This window comes from Phascolarctos cinereus, unplaced genomic scaffold, assembly GCF_003287225.1.
Source record: "Phascolarctos cinereus isolate Bilbo 61053 unplaced genomic scaffold, phaCin_HiC Scaffold_2;HRSCAF=192, whole genome shotgun sequence".
Lineage (NCBI taxonomy): Eukaryota > Metazoa > Chordata > Mammalia > Diprotodontia > Phascolarctidae > Phascolarctos > Phascolarctos cinereus.
Genome location: NW_027555625.1, coordinates 38,859,739 through 38,880,951, shown reverse-complemented (window position 1 = coordinate 38,880,951; position 21,213 = coordinate 38,859,739). Strand labels below are relative to the sequence as shown.

General features: G+C 42.0%; 1 protein-coding gene across 1 annotated transcript; it reads left to right on the top strand.

Annotated features, from left to right (window-relative positions):
• Positions 1-1,278: 1,278 nt before the first annotated feature.
• Positions 1,279-20,170, top strand: LOC110202928 (uncharacterized). Its single transcript, XM_020979296.2, has 5 exons — positions 1,279-1,363; positions 4,867-4,938; positions 7,209-7,335; positions 7,870-7,965; positions 18,669-20,170. Exons 2-5 carry the CDS (start codon positions 4,906-4,908, stop codon positions 20,072-20,074), a joined length of 1,662 nt encoding a protein of 553 aa, XP_020834955.1. The 5' UTR covers positions 1,279-1,363; positions 4,867-4,905; the 3' UTR covers positions 20,075-20,170.
• The last annotated feature ends 1,043 nt before the right edge of the window (positions 20,171-21,213 follow it).

Below are 21,213 nucleotides of genomic sequence, written 5' to 3'. Positions count from 1 at the left end.
CCAAACCCATTTTTCAGAATCAAGTAAAAGAGGAAGGGCAGGGATGTCCTTCCCCTTTCGACAGTTCAGTTCTTGGCTCCTGTGGGTGAACTGAACTCTTAACCCTCTGGACTCAGCAGGAAAGAGGATAAACCAGAAAGAAACCAATCAAAGAAGATTACACCCACTTGAGTGGTCAGAAGGCAAAGGAGCCTCCAGGGCAGGTGCTCCCGGCGTGCTCAGCCAAGCCCCCATTCCAGTCACAAAACACACATTTTGAAGGCTTGTGCGGGGTATCCCAAAAGTCTTAGTGCAGTTTTAAGCTATTAAAACCACCGACTACATACGTACATATATCAAACATACATGCCCACATGCATGTATCCTGTAGATGAGTACAGCAGATGTATGCATGTAGCCACAGAAATACTCGCATGTGTGTTTATGTGTATGTGAATATTTGCTTATGCACACATACGTGTTGTTGTGCAGTCATGTCTGAGTCTTTGCGACCCCATTTGGGGTTTTCTTGGCGGAGATGCTGGAGTGGTTTTGCCATTTCCTTCTCCAGCTCCTTTTACAGATGAGGAAACTGAGGCTAACAGGGTTAAGTGACTTGTCCAGGGTCACAGAGTTGGTAAATGTTTGCGGCCAAATTTGAACTCGGGGCGGGGGGGGGGGGATGAGTCTTCCTGACTCCAGGCCCAGGGCTCTATCCACTGTACCACCTATCTGTCCAAACATGCATGTATGTGTGTCTATGTGCATCTATGTGCGTATGCACGTGTCTGTATATATACTAACAGAATACATGCATATGTACATACTTGGTAACATGGCACCTTCTACAAGGAATCCTTCTCCAGCCCCTCTCAATTACAGTGCCTTCTCTCTCAATCATTTCCTATTTATCCTGTTTATAGCTTATTTTATGTGTGCACATACACACATACATTTTTGGAGACTGTTTTTTGCATAAGGCCAACAAAGGGAATTTGTTTTACTTTAATATAACCTACATATTTCTTACAAGGATTTTTTCTTTTTCTTTTACTTCAGTTGGGGTAAGTGGTAGAAGAGCGAGAAAGGCGATTTCTATTTATTAAAAAATATAACATTTAATTTAAAAATAAAAATATTAAAAACGCTTTATTAAAAAGGTAGACTACATTTCCCACAATCCTTCGGGCTGCGGTATAGTCTTAGGATGAGACTCCGACTCCCAGAATCCATCCCGGGCGGGGGAAGCCTCTGCTGGTCATTCCCACCACATCCGGTTCCCGATGGATCTTGGGAATTGTAGTTCAGAGCTCACCGTGGACCAGCCCGTGGAGGTTTCTTGCTCTTCCGGTGTTGGCTCTGCTTTACGCCTGCAGAGCCGCAGGTGAGTGAGTGTCTCGAGTGTGCGCCGGTGTGTGGAGTGGGGTGGGGGCGTCCGGCCTCAGCCCCGCCTGCTGCAGGGGCGGGGTGGTGGTGCAAAGGGGGAGGCAGGCCCCTTCCTCAGATTCTTCTTCTGTCAATGGAGTGGGGAGGGGTCGGATGGTGCAGTGGAAAGAGCAGATCCTGCCCCCGTCACTCCCCTCCTATGGGGGGTTGGGCCCTGGAAGTTCAGCTTCCTTCCAAAGCCAGGGGGCGGAGATGAGGAGGGAGGGCACGCCAGGCAAGGGGCACAGCCTGAACAAAGGCACGGAGTGTGGAGATGGGGTTGGAGGTCTGTGAATCTCTGAGTGGGTGGGGAGTGAGGGAGTGAGGGGCCGGGGGCTCTTCCTGTTCATGACATCCCAAGTTGATTCTGGCCAGGAACCAAGAGAGACCCCGGGGGCATGGAGTAAAACCAAGCCTTTGGGGGTCTGCTGCTCAGAGATTTCCTTTGTTTTAGGAAGAAACAAGCATTTATGTAGTGCCTTCTGTATACCAGGCACCACTCTAAGCACTTTACAAATATTGTCTCATTTGATTCTCACAACAGCCTCCAGGTGTAGGTGCTGTTATTGTCACCCCTGTTTCACAATTGAATAAACTGAGGCAGGCAGAGGTTAAGTGACTTGTCCCAGGTTACAAGCTTGTTCTTCCTGTTGTTCAGTCATGCCCGACTCTGTGGCCCCATTTGGGGTTTTCTTGGCAATGATACTCGTTTCCTTCTCCAGCTCATTTGACAGATGAGAAAACTGAGGCAGACAGGGTTAAGTGACTTGCCCAGGGTCACACAGCTAGGAAGTGTCTGAGAGCAGATTTGAACTCAGGAAGATGAGTCCTCCTGACTCCAGGCCTGGCACTCAATCTACTGCCTCACACAATTGGAAAGTGGCTAAACTCAGGCCACAGGCTCCAAGCCCAGGCTCTAAGGGGAGGGACATAATACTTGCATACATAAATACACGATGTATACAGAATAAATACAATGTAATGGGGCGAAGGGCACTCGAAACTGAGGATCAGGTGGAGAGAAGGTGGTGTTTGAGCTGAGTTTTGGAGGAGGAGAGGCCAAAGGTCAGTTCCAGAGGGAGCCTTGGGGGGGGTGATGAGTGGACCCTGTTCTGGGGCTTCCGATGCTGGGCCTGGAGATTTGTGGGGCCAGCCGGCTGCTGGGCTGCTGAGGAGCTCACAGTCCAAGGGAAGACAGGCAGGGCATTGGACTAGGCAGAAAGCTGGGGGAGAAGTGCCTGGCCTCTAGGATGAGATGGGGGGCAGATCAGGAGGTGATCAGCCAGACAAGGAGAAGCAGATGCCTAGTGTTGGGATTGCTGGGGGTGGGGGAGGGATTTATTGGGAAATGAAGGGGATGTAGATACAAAAGACATCAGCGAAGAGTCAACAGAAAAACATTTGTTTCCTGAGCCATCGCTGGGAAACGCCTCTCCTCCACCTCTTCTTTAATTTCTTTTTCTTGTGTGTGGTGTGAAGGGTGGCTGTACATCCTATTTCTGCAAGGCTTGATTTACAGTTTTTGTCTTTTTGAAAATTCTGAACACAACACCACACACACACAATCAGCGTTTCCACATACAAAGGAGAATAAAATAAGGATTGTGCTGAACTCATAAATCTCTATTATATGGTTTGCTTCGTTATATAGTACATTCAACATGTGACTTAAACGCTTTAATTTTTTAATTTATTTCCAACATTCATGAATTTTTTTTTTAGATCCAAATTCTAACATGTCACTTTTCAAAGCTGTCTTGTTTATCTGTATTTTCTCCTGGTCTTTCTTTTCTTTTGTACATTGAAAAAAAAATAACTTCACTTTTTTTTTAAACAACCTTAATGCTAGTACGCTTCTGCCCTTAAACCTCCTTCTCCAAGATTAAAAAACGAGAAAAACAAAATCATTCCAACAGATAACACAACAAACTCACCTACATTTAGGTCTCATGCTCCACCTTGCCTCCATCCACACCTCTTTCAGGTGCTTCATCATTGATTCTCAGGAATAATAGTTGGTTATTACAGTGATCAGAGTTCTTAAGCCTTCCGAAGTTCATTTTCTTGACGGATTAGCCAGCTGAGGCGCAGAGATGGTAAGCCCAGGGTCACATAGTTGGTGAAGTGCATGAGGCAAGTTTCAAACTCAGGTCTTCTTGTCTCCATGTCTGATCCTCTATCCACTGGCTGTTGTCGTAGTCTCAGTTTTCTCATCTGTAAAATGGGAGTAATAATAGCTACCTCCCAAGATTGTTGTGAGCATCAAATGAAGAAATATGCAAAGTGGTTTGCAAACTTCAAAGTGGTATATAAATACTAGCTATTTTAAAAATTATTGTGCAATAATATTCCATTAATTCATTCAGTTCATGGTTTTTTTGGCCCTTCCCCTATGCATGGGTACCCCTTTATTTTCCAGCCCTTTGGCATTACAAAGAGTGCTATCATGAAAATTTTTGCAGATATTGGACCTTTGTTTCCATCTTGGACTTCCTGCATTATATACTAGAGTAGATGTGCCTTGTATATGGATTTCTTGGTCATAGGATGGAGAGTTGAGTTACTCTTCTTGTATAATTGCACATTGAAATCTGGAATGGTTAGACCACTTCTGATTACTGCATGGTCTCACGTTGGTTTCTCTTTCTGCAGCTGCATCTCTATTGACTTCCCACATTTTCCCATCTTTGGCATTTGTCATGGTGTGGAATGGAATCCCAGGGTTGCTCTATATAATATGCATTTCTCTGATGCTGAGTAGAACGTGTTTTGACATGGTCAAACATGGTTTGTACTTCTTTTGGAAACTGTTGGTATCCTTCAATTGCTTGTCTATCAGCAAGTGACTGTTGGTGTTAAAATACTGGTGTCAGTTCCCTAGACTTTGGTCTGTGGTAATTGAGCCTTTCAAAGCTTGTGGAAAGCTCACCAGTCCCAACTGCACATTCTTTCAGGAGGGAATTTCTCCTATTTGAACTTATCAAAGTTAGTGAGGTGCTTTCTAGCCATCTTCGTACTCCTCTGCTATTATGACTCGCTGTTAGCCATTTTCATTATTTCTTTTCTTGTCCAGGCGAGAGTTGTCTGCAAAGACTTCCGTAAATGGCTCCTTTACATATCCTGTCAGTAATTGAATGACTGGATGATTGGGTTACATAGAGAGCTTGGGTTATATACTCAATGTCATGCAGCGGCACCTTGGGGGAAGTTCTGGGAATTCAGCCAGGTCTTCTACTTTGCCTTATTGTCCCCCTGTCCTTTAAAACTTGCCAGGAGCAGAGGGAGAGCATCAGGGTCCAAGACACTGATGTCCATGGCCCTAGAAAAGATGGGCCCGTTAGAACCAAGGCGCTTGCACCCAGATAGCGTGGAGACGATTCTATCCTGGGAAGTTTGGGCGCTGCAGGGCAGAATTGGTCTTCTGGGTAATTTCTTTTTACTTTCCCAGTTCTGTCTTTTCAGGACTCTGGCTGAGAAGTGACACTCCAGGTGGAGGTGAGAATGACTTCTGGGATCCTCATAGCCGGGTCCCAGGTAAGTTATTTATTTTTCTTTTCTCCTCCAAAATGCCATCTTATTCCTAAAAGTATGGAATCTTCTTTCTCTTTTCCTCCACTTCTAAACCAAGTCACATCCGGGGACGTGAGTATCAGTTGTAATTTCCTAGAAGACACTGCTTGTCCTTATGTTCATCATACAGCTGCTGGAGCTCTTGTATTGTTGGGGTTGAGAGTTATCTTTAGACCGTGTGGTCCAGCCACCTAATGTGATACAGGACTTATCTGATACCCAGAGCTGATGCTTCTTTCTCAAGCTCACCAGTACACCTTGGGCTCCAACCTGGATGCCCCAACATCTGCCCATATTCTCTTCCTCTTGAGCCATGGTATGCAGTCTTCTGAGACTGGTCCCACCTGCCAGCAGCCTTCCCTCTCTCTCTCCTTCCTCCCAATCATTCTTTGAGCATACTGTTTGCTCCTTACCAAACAAAATGCTGTGAAGCAAGCAAACTTAAGCCAGAATTCTTATGCTTAGGTTTTTACACATATATGTAATATAAACATAGATATGAGCATATTTGTATCTATATTTTATTATATTTTTGTTGAGTGTTTCAGTCATGTTTGGCTCTTTATGACCCCATTTGGGGTATTCTTGGCAAAGATATTGGAATGGTTTGCCATTTCCTTCTCCAGCTCATTTTACAGATGAGGAAACTGAGGCAAACTGGATGAAGTGACTTGCCCAAGGTTTTATACCTAGTAGGTGTCTGAGGTCAGATTTGAACTCAGAAAGATGAATCTTCCTGACTAGGCCCAGCATTCTATCCACTGTGTCACCTAGCTACCCCATAATATATATGATATATTCTTTATACTTATATATATGGGCAAATCACTTAATCTTGTTTGCCTCAGTCTCCTCATCCATAACATGAGCTGGAGAAGGAAACGGCAAACCACTCCAGTATCTTTGCCAAGAAAATCCTTCTTTTTTTATCCTGGTTTTTATTGATTTATTTTTTATATCACCTTCAATTTACTCCCCTTCTTCATACCCAGCATCCGTCCCTTTGTATCAAATTCAGAAAAAAATAAAGAGAAAAAATAACCCTCCATCAAAACAAAAAGTGTTTCTTTGCAATGCCCATTCTCTATTCCATGCTCTTTTCCCTCTGGGGCCAAGGAGAATGAGTTTGATCCCCCTTCCACAGGATGGCCCTTCAGATATTTGGAAGCAGTTATCATATACCATCTTCTCTCCTTTGGGTGAGACAAACCCAGTTCATTCTGCCAATCATCTTAACATTTAGGTCTCTCACCCAATTATGTTCCCACTCCTCTAATTTGTTCCTAATTTGTGGAAACCACATCCAAGTCACCAGATATGGACTGACAAGAGGAAAGTTAGAAGGGGACTATCACAGCCCCAGAGCTGGACAAGTCCCTAGTTGCTCCAAGCAGTAGCCAACCAACAGTTCCCTCTACCAAGAAATGTCATTGAGGGTCAGCCAAAGTTATGAAAGAAGATAATACTAGATAAAAAATATCCTTTAATTTTAGGTAGAGGTAAGAGAAGCATCATGGTATAGGGAGTGGGTTCTAGACTCTGAAAGACAAAGGTGAGGTCTGAGTCCATCGTGCCACTATTAGTCAAGTGACCGTGGGCAAACAGAAACCTCAATGAGCCTCCCTCAGTCTCTTCATCTATAAAATGGGATAATAATTTTTATTACCCACCTCAAAGAAGAGAGGAGAACGTGGGGAGAAAAAAGGAGGGAGAGAAGGGAGGGAGGGAAGGAGAGAGAGAGGGGGAGGAAGAGAGAAAAAAGGGGAGAGAGAGAGAGGGAGAGAGGGAAAAAGGAAGAAAGAGAAAGAGGGAGGGGAAGGGAGAGAAAGATGAAAGAGAAAGAGAGAGAGAGAGAGAGAGAGAAAGATTTTTTCCCTCATTTATTCCACTTGTGGCCTGCCTTCAGAGTGATCAGCAGTAGAGAGTGACGGATGTGATGAATATAATATAGAAAGCTATGTGATAATTAAAGAGTGAAACGCATGCTTTGCTTAGGGTTGTGTGGGAAATGATTTGTAAGGCTGACCCTGGAACAGCAGTTATTTATAATGCATGAAGTGACTGGTCTAGAGCAAGGGACATGGTCAGTAGATTTTCCACACATCAGTCCTTGATGGGGAGCACTGTAGGCCCTCACCACCAGGCTCTCTGTGGGCCTGCTGGCTTTATACTTCTCTCCTGTGCCGTGTGAGGGCTGGCCCCTGGGGGAACAGGAACATTTTCTGACCTTTCAGAAATCACTAACATTCCAAGACGTGGCTGTGGACTTCACCCAGGAGGAATGGGGGCTGTTGGAACCTTCTCAGAAGGACCTGTTCAGGGACGTGATGCTGGAGAACTATGAGAACTTTGTGTCCCTGGGTAAGGATGGCTTTTCTCTCCTGAATCATTGGGCCATTGGAGGTGTCTTTGCATTCTCATTTCCTAAAAGTTGTGGGGTTTTGCAAGTGCTTTGTTTTGACTTGGTGTGCAGGGATACTCGTGTGAGTGTGTGTAATGTGGAAAGATTCCTAACTCCTTTGGTGTGAAGAGACATAGTATTTCTACTCACTTTTTCCAGATGAAGGGCGTTTGCTTTGTACATTTGGAAATGGCCACAACTTGCCTACCTGCTGTTTGTCCTGGTTATAGATTCTGCACCCAAGTTCTAATATAGCCCCTTGAAAAGTTCCTAGCCTCCTGGCAGGGAGTGTATTAAATGAATGTATTTTCTTAGAACCCAAATGAAACCCCATCATTCATTCCCCTCATGCTTGATGGGAACATGACCCTGAGCATCCTTCCAAGGTCCTTGCTTGATGCATCTCTTCTTTAAAATGAAAGAGGAAGAATAAGATTGACTTCTCAGATGTCTCTCTGTTCTTTGTCCTTTTCCAATCATTTCCCCATGAGCAGGACTTACCGAATCCAAAGCAGCTGTGATCTCCCAGTTGGAGAGAAGACAATCACTGGAGTTGCCAGATGGAAAAGTCCCAGGAAGCATTTTTGTAGGTGAGTGGGGGGATAAGAAACCAGAAATGTGGGTGTGATTGGGAGCAGCGGCTTTTTTCTGATGCCTGTTCTCTAGATCTCATCTTTTCCTGCCTTTTCTTGTGATAATTTTGTCCCCCTTAATGTCTCCCTCTTGAAACAGTCCTTTCCTTCTCTCTCAGATGTAGATGAGTCTCACCTATATGGAGAAGCTCAAGCCCATCGGTTGCCCCTAGTACCTGTTTTGTCTGCCTTCCACTTCATCTCTGTTCTTTGCCCAAATCCTGCAGACTAATGATTCTCACTCTTCATTTCCTCCAGCTTCTTTCCTTAAAATGCTGAAGTCTGCCCTTTCTTCCCTCTGCTTTATAGAAAATAATTATTAAGGTTACTCTTGGGGTAGCAAGGTCTGTTGTAGGGTTGTCTCAAAAGAAATCACAGACTCAGACCACCTCCAAACCAGGCAAAGGCATTTATTGAGGATTGTGCTCCCAGTGGGCTAGGCTCCTTAAAGGAAGCAGCAGTCTAGTAAGGCAAGACAGGGATTTTTATGGAGCGAATGATGCTATTAGCATAACAGAATATATGAATTTTAAAATACAGGAAGGGTTTGCTAATATGGGGAGGGCTCCTAGCCTTGGTGGAATTGTGCATGTGGCTACCCAGAATGCATGCAGAAAAGCCCACCCAGGAGGATTTAATGTATGATAATGATGCTGTAATAAGCCTCTCTACATCATAAGCTCACCTAAAGGACAGCTTTTGCTATTACTGCGCAGGCATCCATTTAGAGAAAGTACCTTCTGTGAGTTGGTGGCCAGGATCCCCCTCAGTATCCTGTTTGTGCTGCTTTCTTATTGGCTGGTTCTTGTGGTATGTCTAAACCTAGGTGGATGTGGTTGAGGTCATGTACACACCTGCTGTCTTAGTGAGGCATATGAGGAAGTTGGGAGATTGGGGCTGGGGGCAGTGGCTAGGATTCCAACAGTTACCACAGACTTTCTTAATACTGATTTTCAAACTAATGGCACTTTATGACTTACCAAATGCTTTTTTAACCTTCGAGGTGGGTAATAAAAATTATTATCCCATTTTATAGATGAAGAGAATGAGGGAGGCTCATTGAGGTTTCTGTTTGCCCATGGTCACCAGACTAATAGTGGCAGGATGGGCTCAAACCTCACCTTTGTCTTTCAGAGTGCAGAACCCACCCTCTATACCATGATGCTTCTCTTACCTCTATCTAAAATGAAAGGATATTTTTTTCTGGTATTACTCTCTTTCATAACTTTGGCTGACACTCAATGACATTTGTTAGTAGGGGGAACTTTTGGTTGGCTACCAGTTGGAGCTTCTGGGGACCTGTCCAGCTGTGGGACTGTGATAATCCCCTTCTAAATTTCCTCTTGTCAGACCATGTCTGGTGACCTGGGTGTGGCTTCTACAAATTAGGAACAAATTAAAGGAGTGGGAGCATAATTGGGAGTGGGAGACCTAAATGTCGACAGGATTGGCAGAACGAACTGGGTTTGTCTCACCCAAAGCAGAGAAGACTTTGTAGGGCGTATGATAACTGCCTCCAAATATTTGAAGGGCCATCCTGTGGAAGGGGGATCAAACTCATTCTCCTTGGCCCCAGAGGGAAAAGAGCATGGAATGGAGAATGGGCATTGCAAAGAAACACCTTTTGTTTTGTTGGAGGGACCACTTCCATTAATTAAGTTTCCTGTAAGCGGTGCACTGGACTGAGTCAAGAGATGGTGGTTTCTCCCCTAATGGAGTCCTTCAAACATTCTAGTTGACCACTGGTCAGCGACGTTGTGGAGCACAGACTTGGTTAGGTACAAGATTTGGCCTGACGTAAGGAAAAGTTTCCTACTGATCAGGTATCTGAGAGCGCACTAGCTTGCTGTTACTGGTAATCAGGCTACCCCTCATTTGAGGGCTCCAGGTGATGGCTAGATGACTGCCCTTCTGTCTTGTTTTGGGGGAGGCCCTTTCTCAGGAATGAGCAGGGCTCAAAGGTGTTGTTGCATCACTTCCATATGTGAGACGCTGTGATTTCCTTTCTTGATTTATTATCTCAATTTCCCTTCTACATATAGAACTGTCTCATCTCTGTCTTTTTAATCTCCTTTGTCTCCCCAACCCTTGCTCACCCGTTTTGTGTGTCCCTCCAAGAACTTCATTCCTCTCTGTCCTTCAGAGAGCTCCTCCAGTGTTCAGGCTTTGCTTGTCCTTTCTCTTCTCTCTCTCTCTCTACACTCTCTACCTTGGTGATTTCATCAGCTCTCATTGATTCACTTATTTATTTAAAATCATGCAGCTTAGCACACACAGTGCCTGGCGCAGAGTAGGCACTTAAGTGTTTATTGATGGATTTATCTGTGTAGATGGCTCCCAGATCCATGTTTCCAATTTTGATATCTCTTCTCCACTCCAGTCCCCTAGGCATCTGCCTCTGCCTGCCGGTTGTGTCATCCGCCTCTCTGGTCAGTATGTCCAAAATGGAACTTACCACCTTTCTGTATAAGCACACCTATTATCTGAATTTCCCTGTTTCTGTCGAGGGCACTGCCACACTTTTCAGCATTGGACTAGATTTGTAATATCAGTGCCACACCTGACCCTTTTTCTCTGTTTGCCCTGCAGTCAGTGAGCTGCCAAGCCTTGTCAGTTCTGTCTCCATGACTTCCCTTGCCTCCACTTAGGAGGCCTTGATCCCTTCAGGCACTAGAAGAACATTCTGCGTCATTGGCCCTCTGCCCTTCCCCCTTTCAGTCCATGCTGCACCTACTGCAGCAGTGATCTGACGGCACAGGGTTAAACATGGCACTCCCCTGTTCAAAGGCCTCTGGTTGGTTCTGGTTCCTTTAAGGGTAAAACATAGTTTTCTCACCTGGCTTTTAAAGACCTCCATAATCTGACTTCTCCTTTTCCATTCTGATTTCACATTATGCCACATCTTGAATTTTCTATTCAAATGGTCCTACTGCCCAGCATCTCCCACCTGTATGCATTTACCTCCTGCCTGGTAGACATTTCCTCCTTATCTCTGTCTCTTAGAATCCTTATCTTCTTTAATTTTTAGCTCAGGTGCCATTTACACAAAGCCCCAAAGTGTCTTTGCTTCCAAGGTAGCTGAATCTCTTCCCTCATCTGTTAAGGTATTTGTTGTTGTTTAATTATTTTTCAGTTGTGTCCAACTCTTCGCGACCCCATTTGGAGTTTTCTTGACAAAGATACTAGAGTGGTTTGCCATTTCCCTTTCCAACTCATTTTACAGATAAGGAAATTGAGGCAAACAGGGTTAAGTGGTTTGCCCACTGTCACACAGCTGAGGCTGGATTTGAGCTCGGATCTTCCTGATTTCAGGCCCAGTGTTCTATCCACTGCCCTACTTGGCTGCCCTTGAAGATTCTTTCCCCACTCAAACCATTTTAAAATGTACTTATGTATCCCCACAGTGGAAGGAAAGATTTTTGAGCTTAGGGACTATTTCTATTTTTCCTACTGTTTCTTGAGTGCCTCCACCCTGCCTTACAGAGAGTAGACACTTAATACACATTCATTGAATCAAATTGAGTAATTAGGAAATGATTTATCCAAAAGCAGGCACATGGTCTCGGGGTCCTCTTTGGATTTGAATAGGTAGCCTGTGAAGGGAGTGCTCTTGGCCCGGAGACTGCAAGAGAAAGGCATGGTGGGTCAGTGAGAAGTGTGGCCTCCCTGGAGTTAAAGGTGATTTTTTTGGGTGGTTTTTGCATGCCTTCCTGAGCCATTTGATATTGTGTAGCATGGGGACTCAACAGGAGGGGGAAAATAACAGGTTTTGAGCAGGGAAATACTTCGAAATTAATATTTTGAGGAAGATAAAGATTAGTTTTGTAGAGGGTTGATTGGAAGGGGAAGTAACCTGGCTCATCCATTAATTCAGTATAAGATGATAAAAGCCTGGATTCAGGACCGTGCCTGCTTTTCTTGGATCATTCTTTATCTTGTGATATTTCCTCTGATTCCCCATACTCTTATGTCAGTTGCTTTGGTGACCTTGTTTGTCTGCCAGCCTCCCTCACCAATGAGTTCTGCTCGTGCTTAGTGATCTCTGTCATCTCCTTAGATTTTAATTCCATGTTGGATGACTCTCAAAATTCTTCACATTTCTTGGCTCTTAAGTTAGGAAAATGGTGTCTTTCCCTCCCATTGGCAGTCCGGGAGCTTACCCCAGCCTAAGGACACATAAGGACAGGTGTCCTGTATTTGGAACATTCCCAAGGAAAGAGGAGACCGGGCTGGTGCAGATTCTTCATCCACACATCGCTCTTCTGGTATTTAGAGACAGTTGCCATGTATCTCCTGAGGCTTCTCTACTGAGCTAAGCATCCACAGCTCTTTTTACTAATCCTCACTGGGCACTGGGCATGATCTTGGGGTGCTTCCTCATCCTGGGTGACCTCCTTTGGATGCTCCCCAGTGCTGTCTCTTAGCAGTGGACTTCCTAAAATATTGTCCTCAGAACCGAACATACTGTTCCAGGATTGTTTTTGTCCACAGGGAGTACAGTGGAGCCATAAACCAACTTGTTCTGGACCTTAAGCCTTTTCGTGTAGCTGAAAGCAACTTAGTGATCTGGGTTTCCATGTTGGACTCTTGATGCAGTTTGCTCTTGGAACCCTTCAATTTTTATTTCAGTGAACTTTTTTTTGGGGGGGGCTATATCTCCCCCATCTTGTATGTATGATCCAAGTGTTGAATTTGATATTTCTCTATAATAAATTTAATGTCACTAGGTTGAATCCAGCATTCTTTGCCCAGGAAAGTTTTTTGGATCCTGACTCCGTCATTCAGTCTGTTGGGCGTCTCTCCTAGCTTTGTGTCATTTGCCATTGTGATAATCACGTTCCCTGTTCCTTCATACGAGTTAGTGTTCAGTAGCTCTAGGCCAAAGGGTGCACTCCCATTTGAGCAGTGTTCTCTGAACTTTTTCAATCATGCATCCTTATCAGTTTAAAAAAATGTTGAGCATTCTTCCCCCACATATGTATATTTATTTTTAAATTTCATAATGTATTAATACCACAGTAATATGTCCATTATAAAATACACAAAAATAGAAATTAAAATAAGAGGTGAAGTAAAGAATATTTTGAGAATTATTTATTATTAATAAGTTCAAGAATGAGAACAGTATGGTTATGCCTCATTTCATTTTGAAAATCCTGGTTTAACCCTTTGTGATGAAGTAATTTGAACAAAAATCTAGTTCTAAAGTCCAGTTGATTTTGTACGCTGGATTGAATGGCTATTGGTGGCAAAAAAAGAAGATACCTCACAGAGGCATGTTGACCCAATTTTTCTTTCTCATTCATCAATTTTTGCAAAGGTCTATTGTTGAGAATTGGCTAGTCAATTTCCATCTTCCCTGATGTCATTTAGTCAGACAGTGAACATTTCTTAACACTACTATGTTTCAGGCACTGTGCTAAGCCCTAAGAATACAAGGAGCAAAAGATAATCCCTGCCTTCAAGGAGCTAACAATTTAATGGGACAGTCAACAAACAAACAGACTACATATGTATGTGTGTATGTATGTATGTGTATATGTATATACACATACCCACTCACATATATATGCATATATATATCTGTGTACATACAAGCTATATACAGCATAAATAAGAAATAATTAACAGAGAAAAAAGATTGTAATTAAGAGGGATTGGGGAAGGCTTCCTGTAGAAGGTAGGCTTTTAGTCAAGACTTAAAGGAGGCCAGAGAGGTCAGTGGTCAGAGCAGAGGAGGGAGAGCATGCCAGGCATGGGGGACAGCCCGGGAAAATGCCCAGAGTGGGGAGATGGAGGGTCTTGTTCATGGAACTGCCTGGATGCCAGTCAGTTGCCACTGTAAATTATTCAGACTTCGTATTTTCATATTTTTAACAAATGTCTCAAGACTGACTGAAACTTTTTGTTTGAAAGATATTACACAGGTTATAAAATTCTGCTTCCAGGGCTCTTTAGGTATGCAGAAATACATTTTTGTAAATGATAAACTTACATCATTTTTGGCAAAATAAAAGCTTAGTTTTTAATTGTCTTGCTACTTGTGATGGTCATATTTCATCATCTCATATTTCAAGGGAGTTCATAGTTAATGATAGTGACTGTAAATGGATATTTCAAATTATCTTGATAATTTGTGCTTTTAAAATTTTGCTAACTTCTTGGCGGATTTGTTTAGACTCTCGTTGTTTTTAACTTTGCGGTGTGGCTTATGAAGAGGAGGCACTTTGGACAGGAGGAATATCAGCTCATCTGTTTTCTCGTTGGCCACGTGTATTCACACCTTCACTCTTGCCTTCAATTTGTGGTTTCTTTGCAGAAATCTTTTTAAGCCTCTTATCTATCTTGCAAAAGTTAATTTAGTTAAAATTAGATAATATACTCTGTAAATCCACTTGGCCTGACACGGGTAAACTGATAGATTGAAAGAGAATGATTAAGGGTGCTGCTGTCAACTCCTGGCCATGAAAATCCGATTCTTACATAACGTATAAGGCATATGGGCATTTGGCATACAGACTGAGTGAAGGCACTGGCGTCAGTCCTCCAATAGTGCATTAAAGTTTCATTTTTCCCACAACCCCTCCAACATTTGTCATTTTCCTTTTCTGTCCTGTTAGCTAATCTAATAGGTATGAGGTAGTACCTCAGAATTGTTTTAGTTTGTATTTCTCCAATTAGTAGTGATTTAGAGCATTTTTTTCATATGGCTATAGATAGCGTTGATTACTTCATCTGAAAACTGTTCATATCTTTTAATCATTTATCAGTTGGGGAATGGTTCTTATTTTTATAAATTCGACTTAGTTATGTATATATGTGAGAAAGGAGGCCTTTATCAGAGAAACTTGCTTCAAAATTTTTTTCACAGTTACTATTGCTAACTATATATCCCTCCAACCTATGATGCCCCTCCCCCCGTTTATTCTATATTCTTTCTCCTTTCACCCTGTCCCTCCTCAAAAGTATTTTGTTTCTGACCACTGCCTCCGCCAATCTGCCCTCCCTTTTATCACCTTCCTCCTCCTTCCCTTATCCCCTTTCCTTCTTAGTTTCCTGTATGGTAAGATAGATTTCTATACCCAATTGAGTCTGTATGTTATTCTCTCTTTGAGCTAATTCTGATGAGAATAAGGTTTACTCACTCCCCCTGCTCCTACTTCCCCCATCTTCTCCTCCACTGTAAACACTTTTTCTTGTCTCTTTTATGTAAGATAGCTTTCCCCATTCTACCTTTCCCTTTCCCTTTCTCCCAGTGCATTCCTCTTTCTCATCCCTTAATTTTATTTTTTAGATATCATCCCTTCATATTTGACTCACACATGTGCTGTCTGTCTGTATATACTCCTTCTAACTGCCCTAATTATGAGAAAGTTCTTATGAGTTACAAGTATCATTTTCTCATGTAGGAATGTAAATAGTTCAACCTTATTAAGTCCCTTATGTTCTCCCTTTCCTATTTACCTTTTTATGCTACTCTTGAGTCTCATGTTTGAAAGTGAAATTTTCTTTTCAGCTCTAGTCTTTTCATCAAGAATGCTTGAAAGTCCTCTATTTCAATGAATATCCATTTTTCCCCTGAAGGATTATACTCAGGTTTTCTGGGTAGGTGATTCTTGGTTGTAATCCTAGCTCCTTTGCCCTCTGGAATATCATATTCCAAACTCTCTGATTCTTTAAGGTAGAAGCTGTTAAATCTTGTGTTATCCTGACTGGCTCCATGATACTTGAATTGTTTCTTTCTGGCTCCTTGCAATATTTTCTCCTTAACCTGGGAGCTCTAGAATTTGGCTATAATATTTCTGGGAGTTTTCATTTTGGGATCTCTTTTAGGAAGAGATCTGTGGATTCTTTCCATTTCTATTTTATCCTCTGATTCTAGTATATCAGGGTAGTTTTCCTTGATAATTTCTTGAAAGAGGATGTCTAGGCTCTTTTATTAATCATGGCTTTCAGGTAGTCCAATAATTTTTAAAATTATCTTTCCTGGATTTATTTTCCAGGTCAGTCGTTTTTCCAATGAGATATTTCACATTGTCTTCTATTTTTTAATTCTTTAGGTTTTGTTTTATTGTTTCTTGATTTCTCATAAAGTCATTAGCTTCTGTTTGCTCAATTTTAATTCTTAAGGAACTATTTTCTTCAGTGAAGTTTTAGACTTCCTTTTCCATTTGGCCAGTCCTGCTTTTCAAGGCATTCTTCTCCTCATTGGCTTTTTGTACCTCTTTATCATTTGGCCTAGTCTGTTTTTTAAGGTGTCATTTTCTTCAGTATTTTTTTGTGCTTCTTTTACCAAGCTGTTGCTTGTTTTTCATTATTTTCTTGCATCACTCTCATTTCTTTTCCCAATTTTTCCTTTAACTCTTCTACTTGATTTTCAAAATCCTTTTTGTGCTCTTCAGTGGCCTAACACCAATTCACATTTTTCTCGAAGGCTTTGGATGTAGGAGCTTTGACTTTGTTGTCTTCTTCTGAGTGTGTGTTTTGATTTTCCTTGTCACCACAGTAACTTTCTATGGTCAGATTTTTTTTCTGTTGTTTGCTCATTTTACAGCCTATTTCTTGACTTTTAACTCTTTGTTAAAGTGGGGATCTGATTCCAGGATGGAGAGTGCACTGTCCCAAGCTTCAGGGGTTTTGTGCAGCTGTTTTTAGAGATAGTTCTAGGGACCTGTAAGTTTTCAGTTACTCCAGAGTGGTATGATCTAAGGATAGGTGTGTTTACTACTCTTCTGGCCTATGCTCTGGTCTGTGAGTGACCGCAAGTACTGTTTTCTGCCCTGGAACTAGGACAAAGGTCCGTGCATCACTATGGCTACAAGCTCTGGTGTGCTAGTGCTCCTTTTCATCCAGGGATTGCCGCTTGGTACTGTAATGCAGATCTGAGTATAGGCAAAGTACCAGGATCCTGCCCCCAGTGCCAGCAAAGAAACCCCTGTAAACTCCTGATTAGTTGTTTTATCCTCTTACTGTCTGTGGGCTGAGAGCTCTGGAAGCAGCCACTGTTGATTCAGTAGCTCCCAAGACTGGCTCCTGGTTTGCTGGGGCCAGGCTGTGCTGGCACAGCCTGTGCTGGGCTCTGTGCCACTTCACCCAGGTGTGACCGACTTTTCATGCCATTTTCTAAGTTGTCTTGGGCTAGAGAATTATTTCACCCTGTCCTTTTGTGAGCTCTGCCACTCCAGGAATTGTTTTATGGCATTATTTAAAGGCATTTGGAGGGGTTTTGGGGAGAGCTCAGTGAGTTACTGCCTTATCTCCACCATCTTAGATCTGCCTCTCCATTCATTTTTATAGAGACATTCAAAGCTGTGAACTTTATTGTTGGATTTTCTCTCTGTGAAGTGCCTATGTTTACTCCTTTTTTCCTGCTGTTTTGTAGGTGCTTTCTATGGTATTTACATTTTTAGATTTATAGAAGTTGTTTTCTTCCTTATCTTCCCCCTTTAGTTTAAAGCCTTTTTAGAGTTCTAAGTTTCTAGGCACGTACATTTTTTTTTTCAGCCAAAGACAAGGTTTATTAAAGATCTGCCATATTAGCTGGACTCTTAAGGAATCTGAGCACCTGTGAGCTATTGGCTAGATTGTAAGAATCTGAGCACCTTAATAGAGAAAAGATGGACCCTATATACAGAAAGACTGTAGGAGTGGCCAAGTAGTTTGGGGTGACTGGAGGGAGGGGTCTAAGGAGGATCTGGATGGGAGTGGCCAGTAAGCTGAGGTGACTGTGAAGTAACTGAATGCCCAGGACCTGGACCAAGTGGCCAAGGGAAAATGGAGCCTAGCTAGGATTAAGGGTGGGAAGTGGCTGGGGGCCATAAGGAGGTAAGACAATGGAGGGCTAGGCTAGGTTAAGGGTAACAGAATTGGGAGATGGGTTTAGCCACAATTAAAGGCCAGTTGATGGGATTATGGCCTCAGGGGAATGCCAGAGACCTCCTTGATCAAGTAGGAGAATTCAAGGAGAACCCCTTAGTCAAATGGGACCCAAATTCTTTTTGGGGGTAAGGGGCAAAGGTCTTTGCTTGGGACCATACCCCATCATTAGCATGGCTGATAGGCACATACATTCTTACCACTCCTTCTTGGGTAGTTTTTGCCCAGGACTTCATAATCCCTAGCTATCTTTTCTAGGTTCCTGTTGGAAGTATCATTTTTCCCTATATAGATCATTAGAATTGGGTAGTAATCATCTTATTTGACCAGTCTTGGGAGTATGTCTGGTACTTCTCACATTATGTGCACAGGTAAGTCATTAATTCTCTCTATAACTAATGTCATCAGCAGATGGCTGGGCCACCTTGGTACTCTTCAGCAGGAAGTCTCTAACCAATCCTGCTTATCTCTTCTGACATTTAGCAGATAATCTCTCTCCTATCAGCACATGTGAAATTACGTCATTATTCCTTGAAGTGTAAGGAGTTTCTTTCTTCATAAGTTACATTCCCCACTCTGTTGGAAGAGTCTTATGCCTTTTACTTATTCCCAGTCATTCTTGTCTTTCTTCTCTGTGTTCACATTCTTCAACCCCAAAACATTAAAATAGGGCAGGTTTCCTCTTTTTCTTTAGTTTTGTTTTCTTTGTTTTTACTTTGGAGTCTTGCTTTCCTTTTTGCTCACATCACAGACAACATTGAATATTTACACCTTTCCCCCCCTAGATTTTCTTCATGAATGTAATATACTTGGAAGACTTCATCCTGGAGAGAAACCATTTGAATGTAATCAGTGTGGGAAAACTTATTGCAGCAAACAATATTTAACTGAACATCAAAGAATTCATACTGGTGAGAAACCTTATAAATGTAAAGAATGTGGGATAGCCTTTAGTCAGAAGAGGCACCTTAAAATACATAATATAATTCATACTGGAAAGAAGCCTTTTGAATGTAATCAATGTGGGAAAGCTTATTGCAGCAAACAATACTTAACTGAACATCAAAGAATTCATACTGGAGAGAAACCCTATAAATGTAATGAATGTGGGGAAGCCTTCAATCGTAAACACTCCCTAGGCCAACATGAAAAAATGCATACTGGAGAAAAACCCTACAAATGTAATGAATGTGGGAAAGCCTTTGGTCAGACGAAACACCTTAAAACTCATAAGATAACTCATACTGGAAAGAATCCCTTTGAATGTAATGAATGTGGGAGAGCCTATTGCAGTAAACAATATCTAACTGAACATCAAAGAATTCATACTGGAGAGAAACCCTATAAATGTAATGAATGTGGGAAAGCCTTCAACCGGAAACATTCTCTAGGCCAACATGAAAAAATGCATACTGGAGAGAAACCCTACAAATGTAATGAATGTGGGAAAGCCTACAGTCAGAAGAGACACCTCAAAATACACAAGATAATTCATTCTGGGAAAAAGCCCTTTAAATGTAATGAATGTGGGAAGGCTTACTGCAGGAAACAATATCTAACTGAACATCAAAGAATTCATACAGGAGAGAAACCTTATAATTGTAACGAATGTGGGAAAGCCTTCAGCTCTAAGGCAAATTTTTATGTACATAAAAGAATCCACAGTGGAGAGAAACCCTACATATGTAACGAATGTGGCAAAGACTTTACACAGCAAGGACAACTTAAAATGCATAAAATATTTCATACTGGAAAGAAGCCCTTTGAATGTAATGAATGTGGAAAAGCCTTCTACACCAATTCTGGCCTTAAAGAACATAAACTAATTCATTCTGGAGAGAAACCTTTTGAGTGCATTGACTGTGGGAAAGGCTTCAGGTTCAGCTCAGGTCTTCTGAAACATCAGAGAAGTCATTCCGAAGAGAAACCTTATAAATGTAATGAATGTGGTAAAGGCTTCAGGCGGAGTTCATACCTTATGCAACATGAGAGAATTCATACTGGAGAGAAACCCTATGAATGTAATGAATGCGGGAAAGTTTTCAGGTGGAAGGGAAACCTTGATTCACATAAGAGAGTTCATATTAAGGGAAAACCGTATTCGTGTAATGAATGTGGGAAAGCCTTCAGGCTTAAAGACAGCCTTAATATGCATGAGAAAATTTGTACTAGAAAGAAATGCTTTGAATGAAAGGAGTGGATAGTAGCTTACAGTTGGAGGTGAAACTTTGCTGCACATAATAAAACAGTCCACAGCAATGCTTTGAATGTAAGGAATCAGTGAAAACTTTGCCATTTAATATGTATTTTTATTAGTTAAGAAACATGGAATTCATGCTGGGCAGAAATCCTATGACTAATGAATGTGAGAAAACCTTCCACTGGAAGCAAAACCTTAATATACACACAGAAAAACCTTAATATGTATAGGAAACCTTATTTTTAGTGTAACAAGTATGGGGAACCCTTCAAATGGTGTGGAATACATAGGGAATTTGAGGCAGTGATGGAGAGAACCCTGCTGTTATACAAAATATAGAAAAGGCTTAATGAGAAAACAAAACTTAGCATGAACCAGAGCTTTCATACTAAAGGCATTACATTTAATGTGATGAATGTGGCTTTACTAAAACAGAACAGAAACCTGGAGGACCATAGGAGACTTCATGCTAAAGAAAGAAGTTCTTTGGTTATAATGAATTGAGAGTCTTCATGCTGAGTCAGACCTTTGCTACACATCATAAAATTGTTACTGTGGAGGTTGTCTTTAAAAGATATATTTGGGGGAAACTTCAGTTAGGGGGAAAACATTACATGACCTCAGATAACTTATCTGGCTGAGAATCTCCATGAATGTAGTAAGAATAGTTGGAAGTCCATCATTGACCTCAAACTATTGATTAACTCTGCAGGTGTGATGGAAAGAATGCTTCAGAAGAGTTCATAGTCTCAAAATTTCAGTTAGAAGGGGCCTCAGAGGCCATTTGGTCAAGTTTTATCTGAAAAGGAATCTTCTATACAAGATGCAAGTTTTATCTAGTTCTTGTTGTAAGACTTTTAATATTTGGGAGTCCATTGCTTCCTTAAGGCAGTGGGCTCCACTTTTGGATTAATCTGATAATTCAGTTTTTTCTTATATGAAGCTAGAATGTGCTTCTTTGCACTTTCTCCCATTTCTCTTAGCTTTGCCCTCTGTGGCAAAATACGACATGCTTAATCCCACTTCCTAGTGACAGTCCATCATAAACTTGACATCAGCTATAATGCCCTCCCTTAGTCTTCTCTTCTGCAGAAACATCCTCCATTCCTTCACCTCAACTTCATATAAAA